Below are 14,567 nucleotides of genomic sequence, written 5' to 3'. Positions count from 1 at the left end.
TGATATTTGAATTTTAGGTTGTCGCTTATCATATCTATAATTTCTTCGATACGATAGTGCTGCTTGTACAGGCTCGTAACGTCGTCTTGATAACAAATACAGAGCGAATATATGGGGGTACAGTGATGGGAGAGCCTCTCACCAACAGACCTTGACTAACAATAAGTCATCGGCGTATAATCGAGTTCTTCGTTTCAAGATCAGAAGCGTCTGGACTACCGGCAAGCGACATTGCAGAGTAATAATCCTTAACCGCGAAGATGGCAAAACCGAACGCAAAGCAGCCTGTCACTTACACCCAGGTAGGTTTACAATTTCAATATTCAACCGTAACTCTAAGGAGATATTCTAGTTTACCGGTTTAAATGTCGGAATTCATAAAAAAAAATAAAAAAATATCGGTACATATTTCTAGTATTCATTTCTAGTCTTATTATTGAGGTTTCAAGAACTTGGAATAAAATTTTTGCTTAAGCAACAATTAAATTCAAAGAAGATCTGAGCCTTTAAATATGGCCGTGAAATAAAAACAGGTTGAGGTGGTTGGCATGATTCCAATGCTCCCATTCATCGGAAACAGAAATGAAACCAATTTTTTTGATCAGTAAGAATGTCATTTGGCCAGGACCAAAGAGAAAAGATATTGAAAAAATTAAACAAATGGTGATTGTCTGAAGAAAAAGTTAATTTCTTGCCCTGATTTTTTCCAGGTTTTTAATTTTTGTTAAATGGTAATAATAATAATTTCGCAATTCCCAATGTCTGGATTAGAAGGAGATATATACTGACGGTTCATACCAAATTTGAAGTCAATCGATTACGTGGAACTTGTAATATTATGTGAACCAAATTGAAAAATGTAGTTTCGAGATAAATCGGTTTGAAATTGACGCGTTTTGACCTCGGTTTTAACGTTGATTTCCGTATCAGACGAAGTTAAAATTTTTCTTATTCCTGATCGAAAATTCCTGGGACATATAGGAGGTCTTCCACCGCTTTCGCAGCTTCCTCATAGGATCATTTCTAAAAGCGCAGAAAATATAATGAAAAGAACTGCGTGTTATTCTGTATCATGACGTGTAATTTTTATACTGATTATCATTGTAGCGGCTTGGCTCTTGTAGGCGTGTACGACGATAAAAGTTATCTTGTTAATACGCCGCGCGCCGTGACAAGAAACAGAAAAATGTTTGTACAAATTATATACAGCTATCAGTCGAACAGTTTCTTGATAAGATGTCAAAATAATTACACTTAACATCTAAATGCTGACAAACGAATAGTTGCAATTCTCATCAATGTAAAAACCGGGTCGAAATAATTCAAGACCATTTTACAGGCTTGTTGTTAATTATAGAGATATCAATAGTTCTAATTTGACGGTCGAAAATATTCACAGCTATTCATCAACAACGAATGGGTCCCCGCAGTGAGTGGCAAGAAATTTGCCACCATTAATCCAGCAAGCGGAGAAAAGATTGCTGACATAGCCGAAGCTGACAAGGTGAAATTTTTTTCCATGTTAGAACGTTTGTACACATCTTCTTTCCGTATTTAATTCGCAAAACCATTCACGCTATCACACTGTAGTCCTATAAATTGAACATCGTTTTGTTTCTGAATGCACAAACTTCCAACAAACATAAGGTAATAACGACAGCCGCCTCATATTAACTCCAAATACCTTAATTTCTACAGGTTGACGTTGAGAAAGCGGTTGCAGCGGCTAAAAAGGCATTCGCCCGAGGCTCAGCTTGGAGAAGTTTAGATGCATCGGCGCGTGGAAATCTATTGAACAAGGTCGATTCTCTTTCCATTCACTATGGCCGACTTTCATAACTCCCGTTGTAAACACGTTTTATCTGCTCGACAGTTGGCCGATTTGATCATCAAAAACGTCGACGAATTGGCCAGCTTGGAGTCCATCGACAATGGAAAACCATTCAAGGAAGCCTACGGAGAAGTCTACGGCTGCGCGGCTTTTCTCCGTTACTATGCCGGCTGGACCGACAAGATTCACGGGAGCACCATCCCGGCTGGTGAGTTCTCGGGACTTGATTTAAATCTGAATCGAACTGATCGTCGCGGTTGTTGGTTCCGGAACAGACGGAAACTCGTTCACCTTAACGAGGAAGGAGCCGATCGGCGTAGTCGGTCAAATCACCCCATGGAACTATCCCATGATTATGATTGGAGTCAAGCTAGGGCCAGCCCTGGCAGCTGGTTGCACGATAGTGTTGAAACCAGCCGAACAAACGCCTCTGACCGCTCTTCGAGTAGCAAGTCTCGCTAAGGAGGCCGGATTCCCTCCCGGAGTCCTCAACGTTGTTCCAGGTTTTGGTCCCACTGCTGGAGCCGCGATTAGCGAACACGCCGACGTCGCCAAGGTTGCGTTTACCGGATCTACCGAGGTAACCTTTCGCTTTTCTCGCTGATAATCTGGGCAGTATGACTACGGGTTACTCTTTGCACAGCACGATTTTATTTTAAGCGATAAAAGTTCCGTTTCCAAAATCACCATCTCAACAGGTTGGCCACATCATAATGCAAGCCGCGGGAAAAACAAATCTGAAACGCGTCACGCTAGAATTGGGAGGGAAAAGCCCCTTTGTCATTTTCAACGACGCTGACCGTGAGTACATATTTCATATGGATATTATTCGGCAGTCTTAGGACAGTCATATACATATACCAGTTAAACTAGTTTTATAACACTGGACCACGACTAGGAAAACATAAAAAAATATCGACTTACAGCAATTTGAATAATACACCGATTCCTGATTAGCAATACGAGTCGGTGAAAGGAAACAAAGTATTTCGAGTACATTAGAGACTCCTGAACAATTGTTTCAATCAAACGATTGCAGAAGTGAAACGACATTTGTTTTATTTAGTTGACGAAGCCGTAAAAGTTGCCCACGATAATTTGTTCCAAAATGCTGGGCAAACCTGTTGTGCACCAACTCGAGTCTTCGTGCAGTCCGGGATTTACGACGAGTTTGTTAAGAAATCGACAGCTTTGGCTAAGGAGAGAAAAGTTGGCGATGCCTTTGAACCAAATGTACAGACTGGTCCTCAGGTGAGCGATTAAAATTTAGATACGAAAAGATCGTTAGTCGTGATAATAAGATCTACAAAAAAAACGTCCCACTTATCTCATTTGGCCATAACAAACTGACAAAGAAGTTAATTGCAATGTTATTTTAGATCGACACGGAAAGTTTCGAGAAGATTTTGGGTTTGATTGAATCTGGCAAGAAACAAGGCGCGAAATTGCAAACTGGCGGAAGCCGGCTTGGTAAAGTTGGTTTCTTCGTTCAGCCTACCGTCTTCTCAGACGTCACCGATGACATGAGAATCGCTAAGGAAGAGGTGAGTCTGAAACCATGAGCAACTACCGATCAGTAAACCGATTTTATACAATTCCTGACGCGACGGTCCGCAGATCTTTGGACCGGTACAACCGATCTTTAAGTTCGAAACCCTGGAGGAGGTGATCCAACGAGCAAACAATACCAATTACGGGTTGGCAGCCGGTGTTTACACTAAGAACATCGAAACCGCACTAGAATTTTCCAAGGCCATAGAGTCCGGTGTCGTCTGGTAAGTTGCAAAATGATTTGAAGACAGACGGATTGAAAGCCTTAGGAGAAATTTATTAACGAGTGGCACGATCATATTCTCAGGGTGAACCAGTGGGGTGCTTTGGGACCGCAAGCGCCTTTTGGTGGCTACAAGGAATCTGGCATTGGAAGGGAAATGTAAGTCATCCGACTTACCTAACCTTAGACCAGCAGATGACGCTCGATCGCGCAAGTACAACTCATTCTTATGTTCCAGGGGCGAAGAAGCTTTGAGCAACTATCTCGAAGTCAAAACCATCTCGATCAAACTACCCTCGAATCATTAAGCTTGCCCAACGTCGCAGACACGCCTAAGAGAAAGATTTACACAGCAGATGCTCATCTCTCGGAGTCCAAATGCCTGCCATCATTTTCTATTTCTTCTGGGTATCTCTTAATTCAGAATGATAATAAAAATGGAGTGTGGTGGTAATTGATCCACAGCCTACACTAATGACTACGGCATAAAAATCGATGTATACTTTGTAACAATCTTTATACTTCTCAATGAACAATAAAAACTAAAACTTAACGTTCAGAAATGATCCTCAAGTTTAATAACCTCGACTGAATTATTCTACCAACACGATCCAAAGTTTCTAGGGTATTTCGTTAAACTGTCTCGGTATTTCTTGAAACGCTTGACACGGTAGTTGAATTCGCTGTCTAACCCGCCGACAAATTTAAAATCGATCGAATATTATGCCTACTGCTGTACCTATACTACGATCTGTGGAAAATGCCGTAAAAAAAATTGTTCCGAAAGACCCTGACGGCAGCTGGTCAAGACACAAAAACAAAATCAGAGTCTATCTATGTGAATCGTTATGACGGTGTTTAATCGATTGTGCAAGCCATATATTGTAGGAATATTATTTTTGATCACTATGGATGGTATACGATAAGCTGAAGAATTACGCAACGTGACTCCCGGACGGAAGACGTAAGAAAAAAATTACTGATAACCCTAAATATAACCCTATATATATCTCCTTATACATCGTGCACGCAGAGAAGAAACTTCTTACTCACACATAAACCGGGCACAGGAAAACAAATTCGAACTCACTGGTGATAAGAGAAATTAACGACAACAGAGTCAGGGCGGCTAGGTGGTCCAGTGGAGTAATGCTCCGGTCAAGCATCTCTAGACGCCAGGTTCGATTCCTGGCGCCGGCGTTAATTTTTCGAAATCACCAATTTTTCGAATTGACATTCTTTCAACAAATATTCTCTCGTAGACTAATGATTTGCACATCCGCATATCATTCAATAGACGGCATTGCTTGTCTTACGGGCTTCTCATCGAAAGCAAGGATTCGAAAAGGATAAACACAACATCGACACATTAGTCTCCTTATACATCATGCATGCAGAGAAGAAACTTCTTACTCACACCTAAATATAAGATTTCATACGGCTTAAACTTGGGACAGATCAACTTCTTGTACAACAAACCTGTATTCGACATCCTATTGCGTCATATTTTTTTTTCAAGTTTGTAGGTAATGTAAGAGATAATCCAACCAATGCGAAACGTAAGTTTGCGGTTTGGAACTCTGGAAGGAGTGCCGATAAATTCACGAGATAAGGTCCGATATTACCACACTCCGAGGCTTTGAACCCAGAATAGACCCGCGAACATTTAGTGGTTTGCAAACGTCTGCATAAACATCTCTACAAACATGTCTGTCTCACTCGATCCACCGAAAGGAAACCCAAACACAAAAATAAACTACACCAAGGTACGCTATCGCATTTTTTTAATAGTGGACACCCGGCCGGTGGTAAAACCGAGAAACCGAAATAATATAAAAGTTTTTTCGTATGAATCACAAAAATGAATCGTTGCTCGTAGTGTACGTATAAAACAATTTTTGAACGACGGCAAAGTCTCAGCGGCATGAAAAGAATTAAAAAACCATACTGCGCTATGAATTTCCATATGCACGATTAATATGTGAAATTATTTATATCAGTTTAATAATTAAAATTGAAGATTTTATGTAATTCTGAAATATCAATCTCTTGGCTAGAAAATCAAACTGTTTCGACAAATGGTAATTTTTCTGTGTTTAGTACCGACCAACTTATAATAATCACGTACAATAATCCCAGGTAAAAAATCCGTGTAAACCTGTGCTATAAAAACTATTAAATCGTTATTATCTATCCCAGGACTACAGAAGCAAACTTTGATGGGGCTATATAGATATTTGCATTCTTTTGATGCACGATAAATAAAAAAATAATGAACTTAGCCCAGGAAAAATTTTGAAAAACAAAAAAATTATTTTTTATGCAGGGTGGTGTAATCCATCTCTTGCTTCAACGTTGACTATCGAAAACTCGTTTAGACTAGATTTGCATTTTGCCGATAACGATTTATTATGTTGGTGCTCCAGTCGATTATTACCCTTCGCAATCGCATAGTAAGCAAAATGGTAATGTCAGCGTTGTTACAAAATTTATCGATACTGCTGTTGCGAAACTAATGATGTACAAATAATGGTCTGATATTAATGATGTACAAATTTGAAGGTGAACTTACGCGGGTCTGGTTTTGATCATATTTTCGTAAGATGCAATCGCAGCTGTGTGTAATTAAGAATTTATTGAACGTTATAAAAGTTTTACGTTTGATTAAACTGCACAGATTTTCATCAACAATGAATTCGTCGACGCGGTAAGCGGTAAGACGTTTCCTGTCCTGAATCCTGCAACAGAAAAATTAATAGCTCAGACGGCTGAAGGTGACAAGGTGAGTTGAATTTAAGACGCGTTAAACAAGTTCTGCCGTCATGGCTTCGGCGTTACAGGTCATTCCGCTTAAAATAACCAGTAAATTTTTCACCCGTAGGCCGACGTTGACAAGGCAGTGGCAGCAGCAAAAAAAGCTTTCGCCAGGGGATCGGTATGGCGATCGATGGATGCCTCAGCCCGTGGAGCTCTTCTCTACAAGGTCGGTATCCCAGTGACACGATCAGCGTTGCTCATTAATCTAATTGTTTTTTTGATTACATAATTTCATTATATTATATAATTCATCTATCCGCTAGCATATAACGAGGGTCTGATTTTCTCTGCTTTTGCGCAGCTGGCCGATCTGATCGAGGAAAATGTCAACGAATTGGCAAACCTGGAATCAATTGAAAATGGAAAACCCTTTCCTACGGCGTACCAGTTCACAGCAATGACCGCGCATTTTGTACGATATTACGCTGGCTGGACGGATAAGATTCACGGAACGACTATTCCCGTCGGTGAGTTGTGTGAAATACAAGTTCTTGCTCGGGTCGAAGAATTCGAATGCCACAATAATCATAAAAACTGGTTTGCCTCAGACGGAAATTCTTTCACTTTGACGCGGAAGGAGCCGGTCGGTGTGGTCGGGCAGATCATACCTTGGAATTACCCGATTCTCATGTTCGGGTTGAAGGTGGGGCCTGCATTGGCGGCGGGCTGCACACTGGTAGTAAAGCCGGCCGAACAAACACCGCTGACTTCGATTAGGCTGGCCCAGCTCGTCAAGGAGGCCGGGTTTCCTCCTGGAGTCGTCAACGTTGTGCCAGGTTACGGTCCTACAGCCGGAGCGGCGATCAGCCACCACCCTGACATCGCCAAGGTCGCGTTCACCGGTTCATCAGAGGTGATTATTGGCCCCCCAGAGTTTCAGGTCCCCGTGAAACCTGGACCATTCTGACAAACACCGTCTCACTGTATGCGAATAACATCGACAGGTTGGACACATCATATTGAAAGCTGCTGGGGAGAGTAATTTGAAGCGTGTAACCCTCGAGCTGGGAGGAAAGAGTCCTCTTGTTGTCTTCGACGACGCTGACCGTGAGTAAGAGGGCGTTAAAAAGCTGCATGTTTACATCTTCTCTACACAATAGTTTCCTTCTCAATGCAGTCGATGCAGCTGTGGAAGACGCCTACAGTCTGTTCTCCAACGCTGGTCAGGCGTGCATAGCACCCTCAAGGGTCTTCGTTCAGTCTGGGGTTTACGACAAGTTCGTAAAGAAAGCCGTCGCCGTTGCTTCCGCGACAAAAGTCGGAGACGCTTTTACTCCCGGGTGTCAGCAAGGTCCTCAAGTGGGTGAAACATCCTGACAACATGAGACTCCTACAGTTGCTCAGCCGAGAATTAACCGACGCGATTTGCTTTCAGATCGACATGGATACTGTTGACAAGGTTCTGGGATTGATCGAATCGGCGAAGAGAGAAGGCGCGAAACTGGAAACCGGTGGAAAACGTATAAAATCAAACGGGTACTTCATCGAGCCCACGGTATTCTCGAACGTTACTGACAACATGCGAATCGCCAAGGAAGAAGTAAATCCGTGATTTCGGTCAAGATCTATCGTCGACTGACACTGGCTGATTCCCAATTGCAATTTTACATTTTACAGATATTCGGACCGGTGCAGTCTATTTTCAAGTTCGACACTCTCGAAGAGGTTATCCAAAGGTCAAATGACACCAATTACGGACTGGCAGCCGGTGTCTTCACCAAGAACATTGAGGTTGCTCTTGAGTACGCGAAGGCCGTGGAAGCAGGAAACGTATGGTAGGATCAAATTTCCGTAACAGCGATGTACAGAATCATTTCGAGAATTTGCTAACTATTTGATGGTACACTTATCTCTTTAGGGTGAATCGGTACAACGCCTTTAGTCCGCAAGCACCATTCGGTGGTTACAAAGAGTCTGGCATGGGACGTGAGATGTAAGTTGAATTGTCTAGCTTTATCAGTCTAGCAATTTCATTGTTCAAAGATTGGCATGAATATGGAAATTTCCTTTCCACAGGGGCAAGGAAGGGTTGGATGCCTACCTCGAAACTAAAACCATTTCAATCAAACTGCCATCCAATCATTGACCTGACTTCGAAACCTATGGTCAATACTGATGATTTTCATTGATCTCCGCTGGCATATATAACGGTCAATAAACTCTGATGACAAATATATCAAAATAAAAATCCATAATGTTGTTGAAAAAGCAAATTAATTCCGATAACCTATAACAAGTGTTCTAAAAGTACGGAATTATTTTCGCAACACCTGTTGTAAAGCATCATCTGAGATAAGGTTAAAGACAGCTAGACATTTGGCGTCTAGTTCTCAAATCAAATGAATAAGGGACGTGATTGCAGTGTCTAATCAGCTTGATACCTTGAATCGAGTTGTAGGAATGAATTGAAAGAACGTGCACTGCTTCGTGTGATAAAAAATTAGATACGAAAATAATTATACGAGACGCTTTCCGTAATGTGAGCAATGTCTTTTCAAACATTTCAGTTTTGATAAAGCGTTTTTCGGCCATGCGATAAGATTACAAATGGAGCTGTTTTATCCGACATGGGCGGATGCTTATCCCGCGATCATCTAGCACTTATCTACGTTTCGCTGATTATCGATTAGATTTGTAACCGTTAGGAAAAGTAGTATTTGATTCTGATCAAGGTCCAGAACTGACAACTGTTTAAAATTGGTTTTCTGAAGAGAAATGACGAAAGACATGCTGTAATTATCTTGGATAATAGCGATTCATAGTTTTGGGAAGGTGATTAATGAAGAACTGCGAATTTTCCGAGGCACCAGATCTGAATCCTTGAGGATTGAAGGCCAAAAAATAAAAACAACAAATAATCATGACGTTCGTTTCTATCCTGTAACCCACGAGTTTCAACTGATGATAATAGATTTGGTTACCTATTAAAAATGGCAATCGAAAATACACCCATAGTCAGTAAAAATTCGGAGAGCAATACTGAACGAATTCATCAGGATCGTTTGTATGGTACAAAGAGTGATAAAAAGAGAGGAAAAAATAGCCAGGTTAATTATGATAAATACGTGCTACGTAATCTGCTGCCGTAACGAAATAAACACGCAGTAAGATTCATACGGGAAATACCGAAGAGTAATATCCCACAGGCAGCAAGACCGAGATTAAAGTGCGATAGTATATTCTCCACCCAGCCGATAAAGAATACCGCCTTGATTAAAATGGCTAACTAAAATGAACCAAATTATAGGTATCTTAGTCGTGTATTTCCTTTGTATGAAGTCTTTACCACCCAGCAACGTGCACAGAAACATGTGACTAAGGACTTGACCCTTAGCTGGCATTCTGAGGTACCAAACGCTGACGCTTGCCGATACTTATTTTAAGCCAATGAGAATAAATAATTAAAATAATTTAGAAGAATAGTTGAAAAAAATTACTTTTCTTTGGAGTGTTCAATTTTTTTTTTTTTTGATATTTGATAATTTTTTTTAAACAAGCTGTATTTTCTTTTACAAATCAGTTTAACGACTCTTTGATAATCTTTGAAAATTAAAATAACCTGTAGTTTATTCGCGATATGGATTTTATGTTATGCCGGGAAAGTTTGCCAGGTAAGGGTTAAAGAATAGCATCTTCACTACATCTTTTATTTGAAGGTGCAATTTATACCTTGACGTTGACTCGTTTGTTATTATTTTCGTACGACAACAGTAGCTCTACTTATATTCTGACCCATTCCGACCTGACACATTATTAAAAATTGTGGCTCTTGATCGAGCACCACGAAGATAATTCAGCTGGTTTAGAGTCGACATAATACAGCATTGAGGTATCTCCAAGTATAGCTTACGTAATCCCGCGAGATTAGAATCCGTCAATCGCGCTTCACGACAGCATAAAATGCTTGGAGAGCAATTTCACGAGGTCCGTACAGGCTGGACGCAACACTTGCACAGTTGTTGCCGTAAATATGATACCTCCCAAGGGAAACCCGAATCCAGAAATCGAGTACACGAAGATGCAAATTGATTTTTCAAACTATGCTTTCTATACTTCGTTATTTTCGTGAAATTAAAATGTCAAATTTCACATTCTCCAAAATTTCATCGACAATGGATTCGTGGACGCAGAAAGTGGAAAGACGTTCGCGACCGTCAATCCACGCACCGAAAAGCCAATTGCCCGAGCAGCGGAAGGTAAGAAAGTGAGTTTAACGATAGTTATTCCTGCTTGTCATCCCAATGATACTGTGTACATTCAGTATGATGTAACCAGCTGGTTTTTTGTACCTTACAGGCTGACATAGACAAGGCAGTAGCATCGGCAAGGAAGTCTTTCGCCAGAGGAACTGCGTGGAGACGGCTGGATGCTTGGGCGCGTACAAAGCTCATTACCAAGGTCAATCAGTCGACCTACGTGTCTAGCGAATTGACGCCACTTCGAATCTCAACACTGTATTTACCCATACCAGTCTATTTGTTTATCTCACCACAGCTGGCCGATCTATTCAAAGAAAATGTTCGAAGTATTAGCCGTTCTTAATTTTTAATTTCGGAACTTTCATTTTTGCATACCTCCACATTCTGTGCTTTGGTAATTCGGAATGCCGACTGTTCTGAAAATACTTTTTCGGATAGGGGAGCGTTCGATTGAATGAACGAATTGTATATGTAAAGAAAATGTAATCCTTTAATTTGAAAATTGCCGCGCTCTATCTTAAAAGTCATTTAAAATTTTCATCCGATTTACTATTAGATGGGACACATTTGTTTGAAAGCTGCAGGCAAGAGTAATCTCAAACGCGTTAATAAACCAAAACCCGATTCTTTAAAATTTAAAGGATATAGATTCCCCTTAAATAGGACTTATGATCGAGTACCGTTGGAGATAATTCAGCTAACTCACAGTCAACATGATACAGCATTAGGGTATGTAGAGATATACGCTTGCGTAATCCCGCGAGATTATAATCCGTTAGTCACGCTTCACGAGACCATAAAATAGCTGGCGAGCAATTTCACAACGTCAGTACAGGTTCGACGCATTACCTAGACAGTTTCTTCCGTAAACATGATACCGCCCAAGGGAAACCCGAATCCAGAAATCAAATACACGAAGGTACAAATTCATTTTTCAAACTATGCTTCCTATACTTCGTTATTTTCATGCCGATTATTAAAATGCCGAGTTTTATATTTTCCAGATTTTCATCGACAATGAATTCGTGGACGCAGAAAGTGGAAAGACGTTCGCGACCGTCAATCCAAGCACCGAAAAGCCAATTGCCCAAATAGCCGAAGGTGACAAGGTGAATTTAACGATAAAAAAAAAGTTACAACCGGAACTGCTAAAACTACTGCACTATCAAATCCTTATTTACATCCTCAAATTAAAATCTAAACGTACGAAGTTAATCCATGCCTGCTGATCATTCACGTTTGTCATGTCAAGAATGATGTGTTCGTTTGGTATAATATAACTAACTGGTTTCTTTGTACCTTGTAGGCTGACATAGACAAGGCAGTAGCATCGGCAAAGAAGGCTTTCGCAAGAGGATCTGCGTGGAGATCGCTGGATGCTTCTGCCCGTGCAGCGCTAATTAACAAGGTCAGTATCAGTTTCGCCTACGCGTCTAGAAATTTTATGCCACATAGGCTCTTGGCAAGCGATTTGCGCACACTACATTCTATTTGTTTATCTCACTACAGCTGGCCGATCTTTTTGAAGAAAGTGTCAACGAATTAGCGAGCTTGGAGTCATTGGATAACGGTATGCCGTTTCTTATGGCGTACGGAATCACCATTAAGGCTGCCCAAAACTTGCGCTACTATGCTGGCTGGGCTGACAAAATTCAGGGCTCTACAATTCCCGCTGGTGAGTCCTGTATAGTTTGTTTCTGCAAGTTTAAGTATTCAAAATTCAAGGTCTCTGTACTTCATACGATGTACAGTCTAATAAGGTTAGTAAAACAGCATTTTTATGCTTTCCCAAGATGGTAATTCGTTCGCGTTGACGAGAAAGGAGCCCGTCGGAGTCGTTGCTCTGGTTACTCCCTGGAACGTCCCGATCGCAATGTATGGATTCAAACTCGGGCCCGCATTGGCAACGGGTTGCACAGTGGTAATAAAACCAGCGGAATTGACACCTCTATCTGCACTTTTCATGGCAAGCCTTATCAAAGCAGCCGGCTTTCCTCCAGGGGTTGTCAACGTTGTGCCAGGTTATGGTGCAGCGGCCGGAGGTGCACTCAGCCTGCATCCCGATGTTGCAAAGATTTCCTTCACTGGTTCTTCACTGGTAATAGGAATCGCTATTATAGATTTTCGTCATGCTTCTTTCATAAAGTTTCGATGCTACTATTCAGGTGTCAATCATTACCTGATTGCTGTTTTAGAATCCATACTTTTATCTCCAGAGACGTCTAACGTTTTCATCTTTTTTACTATCAGGTGGGACACACCATTCTGAAAGCTGCAGGCGAGAGTAATCTCAAACGTGTTACACTCGAATTGGGAGGAAAAAGCCCATTTGTTGTTTTCGACGACGCTGACAGTGAGTAAGATTCTTGGTCTGAATATTTCGACAAATTGAATGCACGCTAATACTTTGCTCATTTAACCAGTCGATGCAGCTGTTCAAGAAGCTGCCGTTATATTCTCACATGGGGGTCAAATGTGCACCTCGCCATCGCGTGTTTTCGTCCAGGCTGGAATTTACGACAAGTTTGTGAAAAAAGCCGTCGCGGTGGCCTCCCAAATGAAAGTTGGAGACGCCTTTACCCCGGGATGTTGGCAGGCCCCCCAGGTACGGAAAGCCTTCCAAACGAATTGAATTCGTCCAGGGAATTACAATGTAATATGAGAGATGCGTATAATAATCTGATTTTTAAAGTGAACTTACTGAATTCGGTTCCAGATCGAATTACGGGCCGTTGAGAAGATCATAGGACTGATCGAATCGGGGAAGAAAGAAGGGGCAAAATTACAACTTGGTGGAAAACGCCGAAAAACAAACGGTTATTTCATCGAGCCCACCGTGTTCTCGGACGTGACCGACGACATGCGAATCGCCAAGGAAGAAGTAGGCATTTCTATTAGAATTTCACCGAACTTTGGTATTCAAATCAGAAATACCAATTCCAACTGGCAATTCTACGTTTTATAGATCTTTGGACCGGTACAGTCGATCCTGAAGTTTAAGACGTTCGAAGAAGTTGTCAGGAGATCGAATAACACTGAGTACGGGTTATCAGCTGGTGTCTTCACCAAAAACATTGAGACTGCCCTCGAATACGCCAAAGCCGTGGAAGCCGGTAGTGTATGGTAAGGTCGTAATCCTTAAGCTACGACGTACAGATTTTTTTGAGATATCTACTAACGAAGACTGCTGTTTTTTCAAGGGTGAACCAGTACAATGCAATGTCTGCACAAACACCTTTTGGTGGTTTCAAACAGTCCGGCATAGGACGCGAATTGTAAGTTTATTTCGTTTAGCTCATGTATTTCTATATGCATTCCGGTGACGGGATTGAGAAAATTTCGATTACTGTTGAAAAAAATCTCGCATTAGAAGAGCAGTTATATTTCTAGGCATCGATTACAATACAGTTTCTATTCTTCTGTTTCAGGGGGAAGGAAGGGTTGGATGCCTACCTCGAAACCAAAACCATTTCGATTAAATTGCCAACAAACCATTGACCTAACTCCAAGCTACTTATCAGGAGTGACAAATTTTGGCTCCGCGGCTACTGAAAGCGAACATCAAACAAAACAATCAAATTACAAAAATATTGTTATGTAACTGTGTAAAATACACGCGTATTACTCTCCTAAGATTGAGTTGTTGATCTATGTTGGATTGTTTTACCGAAGAAGCGAATAGAGGGCAAATAAAACTGGTAGAATGGTAATTTTTTTAAATTGGAAAACTTGACGATAAAGGAAATGAAGTATCGGTACTTCAGGATTATACGTCGTTCAATAATACAATGTCTCCTATGGTGTAAAATGTTTTTGAACCGCCTATCAAATGTGAATTCGTTACCGGGGCCACTTTCCCGATGAAGCATGATTTTAACCTTGTTTCAGTTACGGCAAACTGATGGATTCATTCATCTCCTCGGCCATGTATTCAATAAATTCTGAT

The 14,567-nt window shown here is 41.1% G+C and overlaps 3 protein-coding genes across 3 annotated transcripts; all 3 read left to right on the top strand.

The window, feature by feature from the left end:
• The first annotated feature begins 148 nt into the window (after nucleotides 1–148).
• Nucleotides 149–4,168, top strand: LOC124185441 (aldehyde dehydrogenase 1A1-like). Its single transcript, XM_046576229.1, has 11 exons — nucleotides 149–302; nucleotides 1,400–1,504; nucleotides 1,699–1,800; nucleotides 1,874–2,039; nucleotides 2,107–2,411; nucleotides 2,530–2,632; nucleotides 2,898–3,082; nucleotides 3,211–3,375; nucleotides 3,449–3,606; nucleotides 3,690–3,764; nucleotides 3,844–4,168. The coding sequence occupies exons 1-11, from the start codon at nucleotides 261–263 to the stop codon at nucleotides 3,911–3,913; spliced, it is 1,476 nt and encodes a 491-aa protein (XP_046432185.1). The 5' UTR covers nucleotides 149–260; the 3' UTR covers nucleotides 3,914–4,168.
• Nucleotides 4,169–5,213: 1,045 nt separating this feature from the next.
• Nucleotides 5,214–8,630, top strand: LOC124185431 (aldehyde dehydrogenase 1A1-like). The gene is made up of 11 exons (XM_046576203.1): nucleotides 5,214–5,371; nucleotides 6,283–6,387; nucleotides 6,487–6,588; nucleotides 6,724–6,889; nucleotides 6,971–7,275; nucleotides 7,367–7,469; nucleotides 7,540–7,721; nucleotides 7,798–7,962; nucleotides 8,040–8,197; nucleotides 8,281–8,355; nucleotides 8,439–8,630. Exons 1-11 carry the CDS (start codon nucleotides 5,312–5,314, stop codon nucleotides 8,506–8,508), a joined length of 1,491 nt encoding a protein of 496 aa, XP_046432159.1. The 5' UTR covers nucleotides 5,214–5,311; the 3' UTR covers nucleotides 8,509–8,630.
• Nucleotides 8,631–11,412: 2,782 nt separating this feature from the next.
• LOC124185436 (aldehyde dehydrogenase 1A1-like) lies at nucleotides 11,413–14,331 on the top strand. Its single transcript, XM_046576215.1, has 11 exons — nucleotides 11,413–11,540; nucleotides 11,626–11,730; nucleotides 11,928–12,029; nucleotides 12,131–12,296; nucleotides 12,415–12,719; nucleotides 12,872–12,974; nucleotides 13,045–13,226; nucleotides 13,338–13,502; nucleotides 13,587–13,744; nucleotides 13,822–13,896; nucleotides 14,050–14,331. The coding sequence occupies exons 1-11, from the start codon at nucleotides 11,493–11,495 to the stop codon at nucleotides 14,117–14,119; spliced, it is 1,479 nt and encodes a 492-aa protein (XP_046432171.1). The 5' UTR covers nucleotides 11,413–11,492; the 3' UTR covers nucleotides 14,120–14,331.
• Nucleotides 14,332–14,567: the final 236 nt, after the last annotated feature.

The sequence above is a fragment of the Neodiprion fabricii genome, chromosome 1, assembly GCF_021155785.1.
Source record: "Neodiprion fabricii isolate iyNeoFabr1 chromosome 1, iyNeoFabr1.1, whole genome shotgun sequence".
Taxonomy (NCBI): Eukaryota; Metazoa; Arthropoda; class Insecta; order Hymenoptera; family Diprionidae; genus Neodiprion; species Neodiprion fabricii.
Note: the sequence above shows the minus strand (reverse complement) of the source record. Positions and strands in the feature narration are given on the sequence as shown.

Bases quoted from the DNA above. Each gene is read 5' to 3' on its own strand.
- LOC124185441 (XM_046576229.1), top strand. From the start codon at position 261: ATGGCAAAACCGAACGCAAAGCAGCCTGTCACTTACACCCAG. The intron at 1,505-1,698 runs GTGAAATTTTTT...TAATTTCTACAG, and splicing joins ACATAGCCGAAGCTGACAAG to GTTGACGTTGAGAAAGCGGT. The intron at 3,607-3,689 runs GTAAGTTGCAAA...TCATATTCTCAG, and splicing joins ATAGAGTCCGGTGTCGTCTG to GGTGAACCAGTGGGGTGCTT.
- LOC124185431 (XM_046576203.1), top strand. From the start codon at position 5,312: ATGTCTGTCTCACTCGATCCACCGAAAGGAAACCCAAACACAAAAATA. The intron at 5,372-6,282 runs GTACGCTATCGC...TAAACTGCACAG, and splicing joins CAAAAATAAACTACACCAAG to ATTTTCATCAACAATGAATT. The intron at 7,276-7,366 runs GTGATTATTGGC...TAACATCGACAG, and splicing joins CGTTCACCGGTTCATCAGAG to GTTGGACACATCATATTGAA.
- LOC124185436 (XM_046576215.1), top strand. From the start codon at position 11,493: ATGATACCGCCCAAGGGAAACCCGAATCCAGAAATCAAATACACGAAG. The intron at 13,227-13,337 runs GTACGGAAAGCC...ATTCGGTTCCAG, and splicing joins GATGTTGGCAGGCCCCCCAG to ATCGAATTACGGGCCGTTGA. The intron at 13,503-13,586 runs GTAGGCATTTCT...TACGTTTTATAG, and splicing joins TGCGAATCGCCAAGGAAGAA to ATCTTTGGACCGGTACAGTC.